The sequence below is a fragment of the Heptranchias perlo genome, chromosome 5 (genome assembly GCF_035084215.1).
Source record: "Heptranchias perlo isolate sHepPer1 chromosome 5, sHepPer1.hap1, whole genome shotgun sequence".
NCBI classification, from domain to species: Eukaryota; Metazoa; Chordata; class Chondrichthyes; order Hexanchiformes; family Hexanchidae; genus Heptranchias; species Heptranchias perlo.
Window position 1 is genome coordinate 75775934 of NC_090329.1, and position 20433 is coordinate 75796366.

A 20433-nucleotide genomic window follows, 5' to 3' on the forward strand; every position below is an offset into this window, starting at 1 on the left:
GACATCTAGCTGTGCTACAGCTGGTCTTGGATTCCTTGATGCTGACACTGGATGGAAAAAGTAGAAAGGTGTTCTAATCCCAAGCCCAGGCATCCTTTGTGTTAACAAGCCCAAGAAAAATGCCAAAAATGGGCCCTTTGTTTATCTTACAATAGAGCATTTCAACACATAAAGCCTCTTTCTTTTCTAGATTTCAGTGCTGTTTGGGTTTATTCCACTTGGCATTTTTTGCTCACAAAGTCATGGGATTTTAAGCAGATGCTAATTCAGAGAAGTCTTTAATTTTTGAATTAGCCAGTCTGACAGAATGTAGATGTTGTAAGTGCTGGCTCGGAATGAATATTTTTATTATTAATTTCTATGGGTATTATTTTGTTTTTGTCCCTCAATACAATATTTCAAACCAGTTAAAATGAAAACCATATTACAAGCATCCTGAATATAATGACCGAAAATCCATGCGGGGTGGCACATCCTGGTGTGACTAGCTAGAGACTTTCAGCACTGACCCTGACAGTGTTTGGGGGGGAGGTGAGCTTATGCCATTTACATACTTTGGGAGGGAGCCTCCGCCACTAGGGGTACAATTCAGGCACCTGCCAGCCCCAACATGCTGGACAAGTTAGCAGCCCTCTGCCCCCCTTCGACCCCCCACCCCCCCCCAACCCTGCACCCCCGGGAAAGAACACAGAAATGCCTCCAGGGGATCTCTTTGTCAGGAGCCCACATTCAAAAGAAAATTCCACTTACTTTTTCTTTAGAGTCCGAGCCACGATCCTGTCTTGGACTCTCATGAGGGTCTCACATGTGCCCTTCACCGGGATGATATGCCTCATCTCACTCGGCGTATCGGCCGTCAATCCTGCTCCAATCTGCTCTTAGGCCGAGGAAGTGGCAACTCCTGACATTGGGAGACCCCAACACTGCTCCCTCTCAAGCCACTGACCTTGTAAAGGATGAGCTGAGGGTTCACCGATTACAAATTTTGTGGAAATTCCGCCATAAGGCTGGGACCTAGCGTAACTCAGTCCCAGACTTTATTCTGAGTTACATTGGGTGTTCCCCGGAAGGGTCAAGAATTTTTTGGCCCAACATTTGTTCTATCACGTGTGCTGTATTCTGGAGTAATTTAATCCTCATCTTAACAATGACCAATAAGCAATATAACCATCATGGGAGCAGAATTTTTTTTTATTCGTTCATGGGATGTGGGCATCGCTGGCGAGGCCAGCATTTATTGCCCATCGCTAATTGTCCTTGAGAAGGTGGTGGTGAGCCGCCTTCTTGAACCGCTGCAGTCTGTGTGGTGAAGGTTCTCCCACAGTGCTGTTAGGAAGGGAGTTCCAGGATTTTGACCCAGCGACGATGAAGGAACGGCGATATATTTCCAAATCGGGATGGTGTGTGACTTGGAGGGGAACGTGCAGGTGGTGTTGTTCCCATGTGCCTGCTGCCCTTGTCCTTCTAGGTGGTAGAGGTCGTGGGTTTGGGAGGTGCTGTCGAAGAAGCCTTGGCGAGTTGCTGCAGTGCATCCTGTGAATGGTACACACTGCAGCCATGGTGCGCGGAGGTGAAGGGAGTGAATGTTTAGGGCGGTGGATGGGGTGCCAATCAAGCGGGCTGCTTTGTCCTGGATGGGGTTGAGCTTCTTGAGTGTTGTTGGAGCTGCACTCATCCAGGCAAGTGGAGAGTATGCCATCACATTCCTGACTTGTGCCTTGTAGATGGTGGAAAGGCTTTGGGGAGTCTATACTGATACTAGCTCAATTGCTAAATTTAAATCTGAGATAGATAGCTTTTTGGCAATCAAGGGTATTAAGGCATATGGGCCAAATGTGGGGATATGGAGTTAGATCACAGATCAGCCATGATCTTATCAAATGGCAGAGCAGGCACGAGGGGCTAAATGGCCTACTCATGTTCCTATGAGTCAGGTGGTGAGTCACTCGCCGCAGAATACCCAGCCTCTGACCTGCTCTTGTAGCCACAGTATTTATGTGGCTGGTCCAGTTAAGTTTCTGGTCAATGGTGACCCCCGGGATGTTGATGGTGGGGGATTCGGCGATGGTAATGCCGTTAAAAGTCAAGAGGGGGTGGTTAGACTCTCTCTTGATGGAGATGGTCATTGCCCTGTAGTGGTCATTACCATTAGTACAAGGACTGCAGTGGTTCAAGAAAAAGGCCCACCACCATTTGATAACTAGGGATGGGGAATATATACGGTCTTGCCAGTGTCGCCCACATCCTGAGAACAAATTTAAAGAAATTTAACCCACTGAATACCAGTTTATACCCATTACTTTTAATATTACCAAAACTGAGTTTATCTGGGTCTTCCAAAAAAAATTAGCTTTGAAAGACCTTGAATGGATTTTAATCATAGGAAGCAACATTTATATTTTGGTACTTTTTCCCCTGAGAGCAAATATTAAAATTGATTAATGACCTAGACTGTCTATGTCTTAGCTGTCATCTTTATAATATGCTAATTAGTGCTGCTAGTCATTAATTATTCTTGAAGCTGTACTAAATGCAGTGCTGTCGGCAACACTTTTAAAGTTTGCCTTTAACTATATAAAAATTCTTATGCCCCATGACTTGATCTCCCAAGTAAGAGCAAATCTGATCTGGATTCTGAAACAGAAGGGGCAATTTTAACTGGAAGTAGATTTGGGCTGGCGGGGATTGGGGCAAGCGCCAAATACCCCCGACCTTGGCAACGTGAGGCCCCGGTGATTTTAACGCCAGTGCCTCACCTGCGTGCTGCTGGTCTGCTGCCCGCACAAAATGGGCGGAAAGCGGTAGCTGGCCAATGGGCGGGAGCAAATGTTCCGGCAGCAGGAGGCTGCCAGCTGGCACCAAAGGAGGTCTTATTGGCAAGAAGCTAAGTTGCAGGAAGGGGGTTTCGGCAAAAATCAGAGCAGCTTCCCTGCTCGGGCCAGAATTAAAATTGCAATCAGGGGCTTAATGAAAGACCCCGCCAGCTTCAGGTGGGTGCCTTTCCCGCCTGCTCAGAAGAGCAGGTTAAATCAAGATCTGTGTGAAGCAGACGGGAGATCAACGGCTAAGTCACTCAGAAGAATTTAACTGTCTACCTGCCTGGTTTCTGCCGGGTGGATAGAATTAAAATCGTCCCCAAAGATTTCATGGAACATATCTACAAGTGATTATTGGTGGCCTGTAGACAAATCTTATTCACTGGAAAAATGTATTTTGAAGGGGAATAGGTTTTTTAACATGGGTGAGCTAGCTTGTGCTCAATGCCTTTCCACATCCTCATTTATCTTATGATCTTGAATTTAGGATCTAGTTACTTGCTGTAATGCCAAAGCTGCAGGTTTTTCGAGATGGATGAGTTAAGACTGGCCGAATGGTCTTCTCCATCAGTATTTAAGAGGCTTATAGATAATTTTATGGCCCATTAATATTGATCATTTGTTGCTAATGACACACTTGAAGCTGACAGTGCACGTACAATACAATCTGTAACCTCATGGTCTGACACATCCCTCACTACTTCATCACCATAAAGCCGGGAGATCAACCCTGGTTTGATGGAAAGTGTAAAAAGACACACCAGAAGCAGCCCCAGGCATACCGTAGAATGAGGTACGAACCTAATAAAGCCAATACACAGGGCTACATGCATGCTAAAAAAACAAAAGCAGCAGGCTAAAGACAGAGCTCCTACAACCAAGGGATTAGATCAAAGCTCTGTAGTCCTACCACAACCAAATACTGGACAACTAGGCAACTAACAGGAGGGGGAGGCTCCACGAACATTCCCAGCACATGATTGCAATAGAGTCAAAGCTAAAGTGTTTGCATCATCAGCCAAAAGTGCCAAGTGGATGATCCTTCTCAGCCTCCTCCCAAGGTCCCCACCATCATAGATGCCAGTGTCCAGCCAACTCAGTTGAGAAGTGGCTGAGTTCACTGGACACTGAAAAGGCAAGGGCCTTGAAAACATCTACCTTTAATGCTAAAGACCTGCACACCAGAACTAGGCGAGTCCACTAGCAATCTATTCCAGTACAGCTATGACACTGGCATCAACCTGACAATGCGGAAGACTGTTGAGTTATATGCTACCCACAAGAAATAGGATAAATCTAACCTGACCAATTACTGCCCTATCAATGTCCTCCCAGCCATCAATAAAGAGAATGGAAGTAGTCATCAATAACAGCCATCAAGTGACACCTACTCACCAATAGCTTCCTCACCAATGCACAGTTTGGATTCCACCAGAATCACTTGCTCTAAACCTCCTCACAGCCTTGATCCAGCCATGGACACAAGAGATGAATGCCAGAGAAGAGGTAAGTAGCTTCCCTCAACATCAAAGCAGCTTTCAACCCTGTTTAGCACCAAGGAACCCTAGCAAAACTGAGGTCAATGAGGATCAAAGGAAAAACTGTCGAGCAGCTGGGGTCATACCTGACACAATATGTTGTGGTTCTTAGATGCCAATCATCACAGCTCAACTATCTTCAGTTGCTTCATCAATAACGTTCCCTCCATGATTAGATCAGGAGTTGGGTCTGTTTGCCCATTATTTCACAGTGATCACTGTTACCCAGTGTAATCGTTATGTTACCGGACTAATAATCCAGAGAACATGGGGTCATTTGAACTTTTGGCAATAATGTAAAATGGGCAATATTGGATCAACTGCCCACTGCACACCCTGAGGTGTATAACAAGCGGTCCATCGATGTTGCCCGTTTTACACTATTGCCAAAAGTTCAAATTAATCCCTATGAGTTCAAATCCCACCATGGCAGTTTGAGAATTTGAATTCAGTTAAAAAAATCTGGAAAAGCAAAAAAGCTGGAGCTCGATTTTAAAAGGGCGGTGGGATGGCAGCAGGGGGGGGGTCAATGGGCAAACCTGAATAATAAAAACTTACCGTTTCCCACACGATCGTGACTTAATTGGTGCCCCTTAACCTTGTTTCTGGGTTTGCTGTCCGAAAGCTGTGCAGTGGGTGGACTGCACACCCGCATGACAGGCTGTCAGCTGCAGCGTCTAGATTTAAAGGGTCATTGCTTCAATGGATTTTACTGGAGCAAAGAGTCAGAAGACCCAATGGAGCAGCAAAAGGGGCAAGGCTGCTCCAAGATTCAGCGATGCCTCACTTCGGGTGCTATTGGCCGGGGTGAGGAGGAGGAGGGAACTATTTTACCCGGCCGACAGGAGGAAGCGCCCTGCCTCTTCCACCAAGAAGGCCTGGCTCGAGGTGGCAGAGGAGGTCACCAGCAGGAACAACATCTGCTGCACTTGGGTTCAGTGCAGGAAGCGTTTCAATGACCTAACTAGGTCAGCAAAAGTGAGTACACTTACTGATTCTCCTGCATTCCATGGTGCATATCACCCTCCCCCTCCCCAACTCATTCTGCACTGTCGAGACGACTCCATCACATCACTCCTCACACTCATTTAAGGCTCATCCTCAACTTATCTTCACTGCCTGAGCACGTCCTCACCTCTCCATTTGTCACCCCACCACTACCACTCACCCCAATCCTGATCCAATGTGATGCCTCTGTCTCATACTGACCCTCTGGTGCACCTCTTTCATGGTCAGCCTCACCCAAACCAAAGCATTCATTGGTTGGCCACTTCACCATCACTCACTCACAGGTCTGTACTTTCTCCCCTTCCAGGAGAACAGAGCGCAAAATACACACGAGAGGGCGAGGACTGGAGTGGGGGGGGGGGGCACAACAAATAGTGGCCCTCACAGATGTGGAGGAGGAAGTCCTGCAGATCTTGAGTGCCTGTCCATCGGGGACACCCCACAAACATCTGGTGACATAACCTTAACATTCATCACATACAACACCTGGTGAGTCACCACACACAAGTAAGCACGAACAGACACTGGTGGCAGGGGCAGCTGTGGAGAGTCTACATCGGTGGGCGTACTCCTCTCCAGGTTTTGCTCAGCTGGATGCAGATGCTAAACCCCGAGGGCCATGCTTTAAAAGGAGAATGATTGAGGGACAGCAGCACATTTGCGAGGTACTGGAACAGGTGCCGGGCAGACTCTCCACAATAGCGCAGAGGATGGAGGAGTCCAACTCCTACATGAGCGGAATGGTGTCACAGGCACGGGAAGGAATCTCTGAGATAGTGTCACAGGGATGTGAGCAATTGTCTGAGATAGTGTCGCATGTAACTGTTGAAATGTCTGAGATAGTGTCGCAGGTAAGTGCGGGAATGTCTGCGATGAAGAGAAGGCTAGCCTCCGTTGAGCTTCAAGCAAAGCTCACAAATGAGTCCATTCAGGCCCTGACAACGGCTGTTCGGACTCAGGGTGAACAACATTCTGCCGCCTTAAACAGATAGTTAGAAACTTTACAACTGGGCTTCAAGGCTTCACACATGTCCTCCAAACTGTTCTCCAGCAGGGTGGTAGGAGTGATGTGGGCCTAGTTTAGGAGAGGGATGATGGCGAAAGGGGACATGGAAGTGGGGACGCCACTCAAAGCGCCCCCACATCTCACCCGTTGCCTCCCTCTCAACCAGTACCCGCAATACTGCCTCCTCTCCAGGTGGCCAAGTCTGCCCCTGCACAGGTGCAGGTGGAGCAGTCTTTGGAGGGGTCCTCACAGGCTCCAAAACACAGAGGCCATAGGCCGAAAGCATCTAAGCAGTCCGACCATGGACATGAGCAACCTGCCACTATCTCTGCTGCAGTCACGGGATGCACCATGTAGAAGCAGTAGGAAGAGAATGACAAAGGATTTGTGATCACGAAGGGTATGCACAAGGGTGTCTGACAGACTGTCATGTTTTTCATTTATATTTGGTTTCTGTTAAAGTCACATTAAATGTTATCATTTTCACCACTACTGCCACGTCTTGCCCATTCTTGTGATAGCGCCCTTTCACGTGCTTCATCATGAACGGTGACACTTGATGCCACCCAGTGAGTTACTTTACAATGGGTATATGTGTAGTTGCAGGACTGTTTTGTGTGGGGTTGGGGGGTGAGGGTGGTATGAGGACTGGACTCTTCTCACTTTCTGATCTTACGAGAACTGTTCACATATGAGTGATTCCCTGGCCTCACGAGCAACCTGGTGAGCCGCTGCTCTGTCCATGGGTTCGTCGTCCTCCTCCTCCTCCTCCTCCTCCTCCTCCTCCTCCTCCTTCTCTTGCTCCTCCACCTCCTCCTGTTCCTCTTCCTCCTCCTCCTCCTGCTCCTTCTGCTCCTCCTCAATGTGGATGGCGGATGTGGATGGTAGATGAGGGCATGGGGCCTCATCAACCTGTACCCCTCCCTGTTGCACCATGTTGTGCAGGACACAACACACTACTATAACGCAACTAACTCTCGCTGGTGCGTATTGAAGAGCTCACCCAGAACGATCGAGGCACCGAAATCGCATCTTCAGCAGTCCTATCGCATGTTCAATTATAGACCTGGTGGCGATGTGGCTGTCGTTATATCGACGCTGTTGCTCGGTGATGGGCTTCCTCAGAGGTGTCATAAGCCACGTGTGCAGGGAGTATCTTTTGTCCCCGAGGAGCCTGCCCTTAAGGGTGATCGGTGCGTGGAAGAGGCCCGGGTAATTGGATTCCCTCAGAATGAACAAATTGTGACAACTTCCAGGGAATCTGACACACACGTGAAGGAATCTTTTGCGGTGGTCACAAACGAGCTGAGCGTTGATGGAGTGATACCCTTTTCTGTTGATGAACAGTCCTGGCTCGTGTGGAGGTGCTTGGAATGCTATATGCGTTCAATCGATTGTACCTTGTACATGTGGGAAGCCAGCCACAGAGTGGAATCCCACTGCCCTCTCTGTCTGGCTGAGTTCATCCATGGGGAAGTTAACATATTGCAAGTCCCTGCGAAACAAACCGTCGGTGACCTGCCTTATGCACTTTAGTGCAGATGATTGAGACACCCCGGCGATGTCACCGGTGGCACTCTGGAATGATCCAGAGGCAAAGAAGTTGAGGGCAGTGGTGACTTTAACTGCGACAGGTAATGAGATGCCGCCAGGCCCAGCCAGGAACAACTCGGCATGAAGGAGACTGCAGATGTCTGTGACTACCTGGCGACTCACTCTCTGCCTCCATATGCACTGCTCCTCAGAGAGATCCAGGAAGCTGAGCCTCGGTCTGTAGACCCTCTGACGAAGGTAGTGCCTCCTCCGACGTCGCTCCCTCTATTGTTGCCCTCCGTGCTCTTTTGCAGGTGCCTGTGGATCTACAAGTGATGGAAGTGCACGCCGTGCCTGGTGAGGCTGGTGATGTTGCTCATCCTCGGATGTACTGGTGAATGCAGCTATGGCGCCCCCCATCCTGATGGTGTCAGTTTGAGAAGGTCTGAAAAGTTGGTAAATATGTGTAAACAGAACAATTCTGAGTGGAAACCAAGAATTTTCAGTCTAAATACAAAGATCTCCCTGGCAAAAATATGTCTGAGAGAACTGAGTGCCCTGCTGCAATAACTCACCTTTTATCCCCATCTGTCAAACAGAGATTTAAATGTCCTGCTGCTGGCTGAAACACAACTTGTTCCCCATGGTGTGTTTCACACAGCACGGGAAACATACTGAGGCAACGTTGAAATCGCTTGCCTTCATTCTTAATTAGATTTATGTACATTTCAAGTACTTTAAGTACTTGAATTCCTTGTTTAAATATCGTCCCGCCGGCTTTAATTGCTGGGACTTCCGGGTTCAGGAACGGCGTGCACACCCAGATGACTCTGAATCGTGTGTGTTCTTAGGCGTGTTGGAGCCAGGATTTCTGCCCACTCCTGGAAATCTCGATTTTCTTTGCCCCCACCACACCCGCAGTTCTGTTTTAAAATCGTGCCCCTGTTATCAGTAAAATGTGATCATGAAGCTATCGAATTGTTGTAAAAACCCAATTGGTTCACTAATGTCCTTTAGGAAAGGAAATCTGCCGTCCTTACCTGGTCTGGCCTATACGTGACTCCAGTCGCACACCATCATGGTTGACTCTTAGCTGCCTTATGAAGTGGCCTAACAAGCTTGATGCCACCCAGAATAGAGCAGTTCACTTGATTAGTTACAGGACAACAAAGGTTAGGCAATAAATACCAGCCTCTCCAGCGTTGCCCAAAGTTCGAGAATGAATAAAAAAAACCAGAACTCCATCTCGACCTGGAGAAAGCCCAGCCATCTCCTCCGACCTTCAACAGCACCACCATCGCTGAGTCTCCCATCATCAACATCTTGTGATTACCAATTACCAGAAGCTTAACTGGACCAGTCATATCAACACCATGGGGAGAGCCTGGATGCTCTGCAATGAGATGCTCACTTCCTGACTCCTCAAAGCTTCTCCTCCGTCTACAAGGCTCAACTAGTGTGGCAGAATACTCACCATTTGTTTACCAACCCTAACCCTAACCCTAACCCTAATGCAATAATAGTGGACACAATATCCACTCCCTCCATCATCAGTGCACTGTGGCTGCAGGGTGTATGATCTACAGGATGCACTGGACCTCCCTCTGTGTGATCTCTGCCACCAAGAAGGACAAGAGCAATAGTGTCATGGGAACACCATCACCTCCAACTTTACCTCCAAGTCACGCACCATCCTGACTTGGACATATATCACCCATTCCTTTATCGTCACTGGGGCAATTTCCTGGAATTCCCTACCTAACACAAAAATTGGGAGTACCATCACCACAAGGTCTGCAGTGTGTGAAGGAGACGGCCCACCACCACCTTGTCAGGACATTTACGAATGGGCCAGTGTCATCAACATCCGGAGAAGAAATAAGAAGACTGAGCCTGTCTTATTGTCACTGTGCATCAGAGCTTTCTTGTAGCAAATCCGACATGATCCAAGTAGAGGTTACTGGCATTTTATTATTGGTGTATTTATACTTCAGGACAAAGATTGCAACTTTTTTCTTTACATGCTGTGTTTAAATTGATTCTGTAAAACACACAAGCTTCAGATATAAAATTGAAACTATAAAACTCACTGTTTGGTGTATGAAGTAATAAAATCAACCCCTATTAGAAATTTGGCAAGTGATTAGGCCAAGGCATTTCTACAACGGGAGACTTTTCCTACCCACAAATACATAATGTACCCTTGTGCTGCTACACTGTATCTTATCTGAAACAAAGGAAGCACAGTGCCCCACTGAACCAATAAATCACAAAGGAACAAGCAACATTCTAGTGCAATGGAGACAAAGTGTTCATTAAGTCGGCCTGTTTCTGTGGGTTTTTAATCTCATCATTAGGGAACCATTATGACATTTAACCAATTGACTAATGTCATAATAGCAAATTGGTTGCCGTGTTTTCCTACATTATTACAGCGATTACACTTCAAAAATACTTAATTGGCTGTGAAGAGCATTGGGATGTCCTCAGGAGGTTAAAGGTGCTACATAATGCAAGTTCTTTCTCTTTAATCTGTTACAGTATTCAAATGGTGACAAGTCCAAAATGAGGTAGAGGTAAGAGAGGGGCAAGGCAGGAGGTGGGACCATGGCTACAGTTCTGATTTTTATTTTGCTGCTGATGAAAATTTACAAAAACTCTTAGTAACCATAATAATTAATGCATCCATAGCATATGGCACAGATGCAAATGAAAAAATGTTTAAAAAATAGGTTTTGGAGCTTAATTTTCTCTGATAGTGCACTGTGCAATGCATTCACGTGAACTTACTTTGTGTCTCATTTTCATCTACTTGCTAACCTTTTTATTTTATGATGTGGAGATGGACTGGGGTTGACAATTGTAAACAATTTTACAACACCAAGTTATAGTCCTGAGGAAGGAGGAAGTCTCCGAAAGCTTGTGAATTTAAAATAAAATTGCTGGACTATAACTTGGTGTTGTAAAATTGTTTACAACTTTTTATTTTAAACAGATTAAGTAATGACTATGAAAATTGCACACCTTTATGTGAAAGTGTTAAACAGTATACTATCAGAAAAACACCTGGCATCCTGTTTACATCATAAAGGTAGATCTTGACTTTGTGCAATAGTGTAAAACAGGTGATAATGAGTACATCTCTCTCATTGACTTCAATGGAAATAAAAATCGAGAGAGATGTAAAATGGGTGGCCAACTTGATATCATACATTTTACACTACCGCACAAAGTCAAGATCTACCCCATATACTAAAGATTGGACCTGCTAAACACTAAGACTGTCCAGTTAAAAACCATACCTTAGGTTGTGATACATAATAAATTTTCTATATTGTAGGAAGGAATAAAATACTATCAAATGATTGTTGTATCTTGGAATTGAATGGATGGCCATTTGTACAATGATATATATTAATGACCTGGACTTGGGTATAGAGGGTATAATTTCAAAGTTGGCAGAAAACACGAAACTCAGAAATGTAGTAAACAATATTGAGGATAGTAACAGACTTCAGGAGGGCATAGACAGACTGGTGAATTGGGCAGACACATGGCAGATGAAATTTAACACAAGAAGTATGAAGTGATGCATTTTGATAGGAAGAATGAGGAGAGGCAATGTAAACTAAATGGTACAATTTTAAAGGGGGTGCAGGAACAGAGAGACCTGGGGGTATATGTACACAAATCTTTGAAAGTGGCAGGACAAGTTGAGAAGGCTATTAAAAAAGGCATATGGAATCCTGGGCATTATTATTAGAGGCATAGAGTACAAAAGCAAGGATGTTATGCTAAACCTTTATAAAACACTGGTTAGGCCTCAGCTGGAGTATTGTGTTCAATTGTGGGCACCACACTTTAGGAAGGATGTCATGTCCTTAGAGAGGGTGCAGAAGAGATTTACTAGAATGGTACCAGGGATAAGGGACTTCAGTTATGTGGAGACATTGGAGAAGCTGGGGTTGTTCTCTTTAAAACAGAGAAGTTTTAGGGGAGATTTGATAGAGGTGTTCAAAATCATGAACGGTTTTGATAGAGTAAGTAAGGAGAAACTATTTCCTGTGGCAGAAGGGTCAGTAACCAGAGGACACAGATTTAAGGTGATCGGCAGAAGAGCCAGAGGCGACATGAGGAAAGATTCTTTTACGCAGCGAGTTATAATGATCTGGAATGCACTGCCTGAAAGGGTGTTGGAAGCAGATGGCCTCTTCTGTGCTGTACCTACTATCCTACTATGCTACTATGATAAGTTAAAGTGATCTTCATGTAACTGAGAAAACTTTGATCATGCTGATATTTCCTGTATATAAAACCTTGTTCATAAACTAATTTTTAAAAATCAGCAGCAACATTTTGTTTTGTTTAGTCAAATATAAAAAAAATGCAACTTTTTCTGTGATATACTGAGGATTGCTGAAATAACTGATAAAACTAGCTAGACCTGCAGAGAGCTGTAATGCTGGTGATACTTCTGTGGCTGAACAAAGCAGCAGCACCTAGTTTAACCACCAGAGGGCATTCTTAACCAGCTGTGCTGCGGGACTGTGTCCAGGATTAGCCTGCAATTTCTACATACTGTTCTGGGAGTAAAAGGTCCATCACATTATATTTTAGATATGTTTTTCTTAAAAGATCATAGAAAATACCTTTTTTTAAGCACTTGTAAATATATTTGTTGTTAATCATCTCCTTCCCCAGCCTTTTGTCTCCCTACTTTAAATCCCTCCCTCCCCACACTCTATACTGTTCTCTGTTTATGATGGTTGGCAGGCAAGCCTGTGCTGTCAATTGATTTTCCCTCTGAATCCCCCCCCCCAATACTCTTGACAAATGCTACGGCTTAATTTCACTGTGTGGAACATACGAACAGGAGTAGGCCATTCAGCCGTTCGAGCCTGTTCAGCCTAAGGGGATCATAGGTGAAAGCCAGTTGTGTGGCATTGCTTAACTATGCTTGAGATACTGATAATAATAACATGTGTGCTTATATATTGTGGGATCATGTTGAAGTGTCTTAAGACAGTACACAACAGGTCCTCCAGCATCTGAAAAGCAAAAAGAAAGGCTGGTGAAGGATCTACACCTAAAGCATTAGTCCAATTTCCCATCTTTAGAGATGCTGAGGACCTGCTGTGCATTTCCAAGCATATTCAGTTTATATTTCAATTTTTCATCATTTGCGGTTTATTTTCACTTTTATGGATAAAGGCTGTATCTGCAGAAAATTGAGACTATGCAAAAATTAGTAATAAAGAAATTGCCTGATTAGATCAAAAGTGAATGATGATCTACTAAAAAAAGAATGAGGTGTAAAAAAGCAAATAACTAATAAAGTGAGAAGTATTAATTAGAGCGATGACAATTTTTCAAAGCAGTGTGCAGGGTATGTTAATAAAATCATTTGGTTCCATTTTAAACAGACCTGCCCCATATTCCTTTTGTGGTCCAGTTTGAGTGTTTCAACAATATCCAAATCGAACAACTTTTTTTTTCCTTTCCCCCAGTTTTCATTTACTCCTTCTCTGCTGAAGATGGGGACTCATGTTGTTGACCAGTTCCATTAGCAACAGCAAACCTCTGGTACCCATGGGAGCCTAGGGTGTTGGCAGGTTTTTTGCCCATGGTGGTATCGCAATTGACCCCAATCCGCTCTCCAGCGAGGATTACTAGATAGCAGTCAGGAGCAGTAACCCTGGCTGTTTTGTTTTTTTTTTCTTTTCCTGTATCAGGGAAACTGAGCCAGTGATGGCACCTTCATTACCACCCTGGCTATAATTGGTTAACTTAGCACTAACCAAGAATTGGAACTGAGACCTTCCTGTTCTGTATTGCTCAGTGTCATTGCATTCCCACATTGAACAAATGTTTTCTATCAATCCTCTTTAATGCAAGGTTAACTAACTTATAGATTAGTAATGCTGATAGAATGATTAAAATCACTGAACCTTTAATTATTTGGGCGCCGAAAACCTATAGGCTGGGATCGCGCCCCCTGGTGACCACAGCCACACCTGTCAGATTATGCATACCATGGATGGGTGTCTGCACCAGTAGAGTCGCATCTCAGGTGTCCACCTGCTCCGAACTGCAGGGAAATCTGGTGACTGCTGTCGGGTCTGGGGGCGGGCCCAGGGGCTCCTGTGAAAGACCTGCTTGCAGCAATAACTTTATAAAGGGGCTGCTAAACATTGAAAACGATGAAATCTTTCTCCTCTTAAGAAGTCCAGTCCTGAATCTTGACCTGAACCCTCGGGTGGCCACCACTTCTTCCATTTACTGCCCATTATTCCTGTTCTCACCAAGGTTCCTTTTGAGGGCTGATCCTGCAGGAGCTCTCGACGTAGGATGTCCCTGCCCTCGGTTCTGCTCCATCTGACACCGCAGGCCTTAAAAGGGGCAGACGGATACTCCGCCCCTTAAAAGATGCGCAAGAACTCCAGGGTAAGGCTAGGACCTGGTGTATCTGAGTCCCAGCCTATATTCTGGCCCTTCCAGTGGTACATTGCCACTGAGGTTATAGCAGGAGTACATGAGAAGGGCCATGGATTTTCAACCTCATGATGTCTAGGCTTTGTCTGAAATACCATTTTCCTTTATTCTGTCAGTAGTTCTTTTAAAAGAAACAACGTTATTCAACAAAGTGGAGAAATCCCGCTGCGTGTTATTTTTAATGCACTGGTTAATCCGCTTGGGAAAGTTTCTTGTGTGCATTACTTTATTGAAGCTGTTAAACTGTTTGTTTTAAATGGATTAATGAATTTGTTAAAATGGCACATATAATTTTATGCAAACTGCTAACCAATGCACTAAAAGTAGCGCTGAACAGAATTTCAAACCTCTCCCCATGATCTGTCAATACCTTCTACCATTTTGGAATCAGAACTCCAAGCAACTAAGTTATCCTATCACGCATTAGTTATTACAATGTAGTAACCTATTTATATTTCGAATAATAATTTATGAAGTTGCTGGAAATGCTTTTGATTTATTCAGTTAAAAAGACTTTCGGTAGGCTATGTTTATAACGCAGGATTGCTGTAAAGAGGTCCCTTTCAATGTTGAGGTCTTTCAAAGTGTCCTGTTTTCAATGGTGGTAAAGTTTCTCCTGCTATTCCAGTTAATTGTGTTTTTTTCTTTCTCTAGACCACTCAAGCTCAAGTGGCATCTCATCCTTCAAACCAATCAGACCTCAAACTACCATCCCCACAGCCCATGTCATGCCTTCCACCTCCAACTCCTCATCAACTAGACTTAGACAACAGGATGGAGGTGACGGTACTAAATGGAATATATCCCTGACACTGCCTGGCAAACCAAAAAACACTTTTACCCCAAACACTTCTTTGGACATGAAGGACCCCAGACCCATCAGAACATGGTCGTCTCTCTCCAAACTCAATGGTGCAGGGAATTGTAACCATGAGTATGAAGCTACTGAGAATGGGGATTCTAGAAACAATATGGCAGACGTATCAAATTGCAATGTTAAGCCATGTACATATGGAGTAAATGAGCTAGACAATTTAAGATATCACAATATAGAACATTTGAGGACTGAAGACACAAAGAGTTTGGGTACATGTACCAAAGAGCCTACCCCGAACCAGTCTTCAATTGCTGATGGGCAATACAAATTTGAGAATTTTTATAAAGGTGCGGGGGACTCTTCTTTGCCAACTACCACACCCAGCAAAAATCTCTTTGATTTAACATTCAGTGCCTTACGTGCAACCAAACCTATCCCAGCTGACCGGGAGGCTTACAGACAAAGACATAGTTTTACTTCTTTAGAACACCAGCCTGTTTGTGGAGCGCCAACCCCATCATCTTTGAGGACTCAGTTGTGGCTTAGCAACCAGATGCAGACCAACTCTCTTGACTTCAGACCTGCAGAAGAATCATGTGCTTTTACTGCTTGGCAAAAAAAACAGCAGCTGGAACAGCTGAAACAAGAAGCTGACCAAATGCAGGTAAGCATTTAAAAACAAATTATTTGCTTCTATGCCTGTTTGTCCAAGTATGGGTCTGCATTGCATTGGAATCATACTAATGATTGAGCACTCATCATCAGGAATTTATGTGTCAGGGGGATTTTTTTGTGCTAACAAGTAGCTTGTTTCTGAAAAAAAAAGATTCAGAATGAAATGATCCATCTGTTCAGTGATTGTAAAGGTGGCAGCAAGTAGAAGTAGTTAGTCACAACTCCCTCTACTTGCTGCCACCTTTACTATTGCTGAACTCATTTGCAATAGTCTCAGTTGTGGAATGTCTTTATAAGTTCTTATCAATTGCACTGCTCAAAACAATCTTCTTGTTACCTTTTGGCCAGATGACTAACAATCACTTTTTCCTGTTATTAGACAATCTGCTCAATGGGCAGGCAGGGCCTCAATTCAAAATGTTTTGTCATCGAGAATACAAAGGGGAATTGTTATCATGAAAACTATTCTGCAAGATACTTTGCCATTTTTGTGTGAAGAGGTAGAAGAGCAATGGCCGTCAGTGAAACAATAATGTCATCACATCACCGATTGGTGCCAAAAGTATTTTCAGTTTTCTCTCTACTCCTTTCCACAAGGCTGATTCATGCTGGTGTACAGTCCCACACGTGTTAATCCAGCTCCCCGTTACCTTGCCCAAGTGATCTTATTCATGTTTGAGACTGGCCAGTGAATGTTCACAAGCTACTCAACTGTGAAAAGCATCTCAGGAAAGCATGTTCCTGTCCTCACTTGAACGTAGCTTTGAACAGAAATCACTCAGGAGTAGGAATCCTGCCTGACTTTCTTCCTTAGCTCAAGGGCCCTGAAGCCAATTATACTGTCCCTACTACTGCCCTAGATGAGTTCAGATCACTGAGCAAATAGCAGGCATCAAACCTGAAACCTTCAAGGGTCTGTATGGTTCAGTAACCACACCATGTGGTGCATTTACCCAGAGACACACTGGAGTGCTACAAATTTGTAATATTTATCATAGTTTAAATAAGCCGTATGGTTTTCAGAGCAAATGATGACACATTGGGCTCGATTTTACCAGGCCTGCGGGTTCCCAGCGGGTGGTCCTCCGGGAGCTTGGTCAACACGCTCGGCGAAATTAGTGGGTTGCCCACGCGATCGTAGCAGGCAACCCACTAATAGGAATCAATTACCTGCTCCTCCGGGGTCCACGGCGCTGGCCTGCGCGTCGGTCGGGCTGCGCATGCGCAGTACGATCTGTCAGCTGGAGGCTCTCTAGTTAAAGGGGCAGTCCTCCACTGACAGATGCTGCAACCAATGGAACAAATTGCAGCATGGAGCAGCCCAGGGGGAAGGCTGCTCCCAGTTTAATGATGCCTCACCCCAGGTATCATCAGATGGGGTGAGGAGGAGGGGGAGGACACAGATCTTCCCCCCGGCGGGCGGGAGGAAGCGTCCTGCCTCTGCCACCAAGAAGGCCTGGCTCGAGGTGGCAGAGGGGGTCACCCGCGCCACCAACATATCGCCCACCTGCATACAGTGCAGGAGGCGCTGCAATGACCGCAGTAGGTCAGCCAAAGTGAGAACACGAAGTCTTTCCCCTACACTCCGTCTGCCACAACACTGCCCCCACCCCACATCTCCTTCGGCACCGCCAACACTATTCTGTCACATCACCCTTCATACCCACTCACACCCCATCCTCATCTTACCTCCACCTACTCACCTCGCCAGTACTCACCCTGCCACTAACACGCAACCCAATCCTCATACAATCTCATTGCTCCATCCCATACTCACCCTCTCGTGCATCTCCCTCACGGCCAGCCTCACTCAACCTGCCACCACCTGTGCTGCAGCCACAGGGCATGCATCACATATGTGCAGTAGGCAGCGTAAGGCAAACGTCTCGTCAGCATGAAGGGGGTGCACAAGGGTGTCTGAGGGTTTGTCATGGGTGTTACCCATATTGAATTTCAGAGCAACAAACAGCACACATTATATTGACACCACCACTGCCATGTCTCCGCGAATGCTGTCCGTTGTGTCCAATAATGCCCGCTCCTGGGTATCACTATGAGGACCCACCACTGATGCCACCCATCGTGTTACTGCAGAGTAGGTGCAGGTGTATTTGCAGGGCTCGTCCGCGCAGACGACTGAGAGACATCGGCGGTGTAGCCGGCTGCACCCTGGAAGGATGCGGAGGAGAAGGTGTGGAGGGCAGTGGTGACTTTGCCAGCGACAGGTAAGCAGTTGGTGCTGGGGCCAGCCAGGAGCAGCTCGGCATGAAAGACACTGCAGATCTCCACGACTACATGTCGAGCGAATCTGCGCCTCCCTGTGCACTGCTGCTCGGAGAGGTCCGGGGAGCTGCGCCTCGGTCTGTGGACCCTGTGGCGAGGGTAGTGTCCTCTGCGACGCGTCTCTCTCTGCGGTAGCCCTCCCTCCTGCTGTGCAGGTGGGCGTGCAACAACACCGTGCTGGGGGGATCCACGTCTCTGCGGCGGACGGCGTGGACTGCGAGGCTGCTGGTGCTGGTCATGCTCTTCGTCCTCCGAGGGTCTCCACACACCACCCAACTGGCAGGTGTTGGTCTGAGGGGTTGTGCAGGGTAGGTGTGTGGTTCCTCGGACTGGGGCTGCGGTTTCGTGTCGGTCTGTCCTCTGGCTTGGCGGGGGGTGGTGGAGGGCAGGGGTTGCCCTATGTGACGCGGTGGCCTCCTGCGTGGGTGAGGGCTCTCCCCCGTGGAGTGCACCTTGGCACCTGCCACAGGCTGCTGGCTGCAACACGCCTGGTTGGAGGGAGACTGTTTCCCCCAGTGTGGGAAACTCACTGCCTTGAACCGAAAATCCCACACTTCCTCTTTTGACAGCTGCTTCAGCTCATTAAATGACCTCAACAAGCAAGGTAAGTACTCTCAAGTGGAACCCCGCTGGCTTTAATTGCCTGCGGGATTCCCACCAGCGGGGCTTGCGCGCGCAGCCCCGCACGTCAGCGCGGTACCCGGAAGTGGCCGGGATTTCGTCACGATCCGGTCACGTGACCGGATATCGGGATTTTCGGGGCCCCCCCGCTGCAAACCCGCCGGAAACACGATCCTAAAATCGAGCCCATTGTTACAGTAACTGAGCTTGCTTGAGAACTGCCTGATACAGTAAACATCACCCCACTAACAATGTTTAACTTTAATTTAAGTACTGCAACTGGACCTCATATAATTTAAGGACATTAATAAGTATCACTTTAAAGATATCTCTAAAAACATATTTACTTATGGAACACTCAAAAACCGTAATGTGGTTGACTTAAGCCAGAAGTAAAGAAAATAGATCTGAGTGTCTTGTTCAAATTGAAGAGTCCATCTGAAGCCATCAGACAGATATAGATAGGCAAGAGAGATTCCTCGGATGGTCAGCAACAAACCACAGCGTAAAGGTTAATATTTAAAGAACTTGTACCCGGTTTAATTTGCATTGCAGTTTTACACAGCAGATGCAACAGTTATTTTCTGTCTTCCGAGGACAGATAATGAAGGTGCGACCACTATAAAACTACAGAGGTTCATTGCTACTGTACGTTTGTCCATTTACTGATTATTAAATCCATTTGACAGTTTATAGCATAAACAAAGTCCGAGGTCGAGATTGAACCTGTGATGGGTTAGATGAAGTGTATGGAGCATAAACGCCGGCGTAGACCTGTTGGGTTGAATGGCCTCTTTCTGTGCTGTAGTTTCAATGTAACTCGATGTAATCTAACCAGCAAGCTGAAATACAGTATCGAGCGTTTTCTGTTCGATCCCTGGACTTGCTACAAATTACATAGATATGAGGTAGGGAAAGGTGTGCTCCTGGCCATAGGGGTATCGGGCTCACCTTACCGGAGTGATCTGAGATTCTGAATCCGAGAAAAATTATCAAGGGTAAAACGCCACCAAAAAGGGGAGAAAATTAAAAAAATTGTATCCCACAAGTGCCTGGACCGGTAACCTACAGGCCACAAAGTGAATTATCATCAGAACCACTAGTGGGAGGTAGATCAGGTCCCAAAGGCTCCTCGTCTTCCATGTTGTTTATATTACACACATGAACAACGACAATTAGATAAATGATTAAAATTAGAATGATGAGTGATGTAAATTTTAATGTCGAAGAGGAATGTGATTGCTACAAAAATTCTGGAGTGAATCAGGCGACATCAATGTGAAATCTTTTATCACATTGCCATCTGTTCTTAATTGTGAAATTATTTCTGTGAAATGTGAAAAAGCTATGGAGATGCTGTGTGGTATAAATAACAGTGTCATGGAAAGCACAGGAATCATTTAAAAGCCAAAAAGTAGCACTTAAAGGATGGATAAGTTGTTCTGAAGTACACAATGGTGAGCAGTAAGATTTCTCTTGTTCATAAGCACTGCTTATTAAATAAATATCAACTTCTCACACCAGAAAGGGCTGCTATAATGATGGCGCAGTGAGACCCACTTATAAAAATGGTCTGTTGGAAGAACACGATGGCCTCAGTTGCTGCTCAAATTTTGTGTTTTCGATGATCTCATCAGCAATCAC

At 45.7% G+C, this 20433-nt stretch overlaps 1 protein-coding gene across 3 annotated transcripts in view; it reads left to right on the forward strand.

Moving 5' to 3' along the window:
* Nucleotides 1-20433, forward strand: part of cep85l (centrosomal protein 85, like) — a 274781-nt gene that overhangs the window by 80159 nt on the left and 174189 nt on the right. For all 3 annotated transcript variants that reach the window (XM_067984681.1, XM_067984679.1, XM_067984680.1), the window contains exon 3: nt 15048-15874. In XM_067984681.1, the coding sequence (XP_067840782.1) occupies nt 15048-15874 (827 nt within the window). The remainder of the gene's footprint in view (nt 1-15047; nt 15875-20433) is intronic.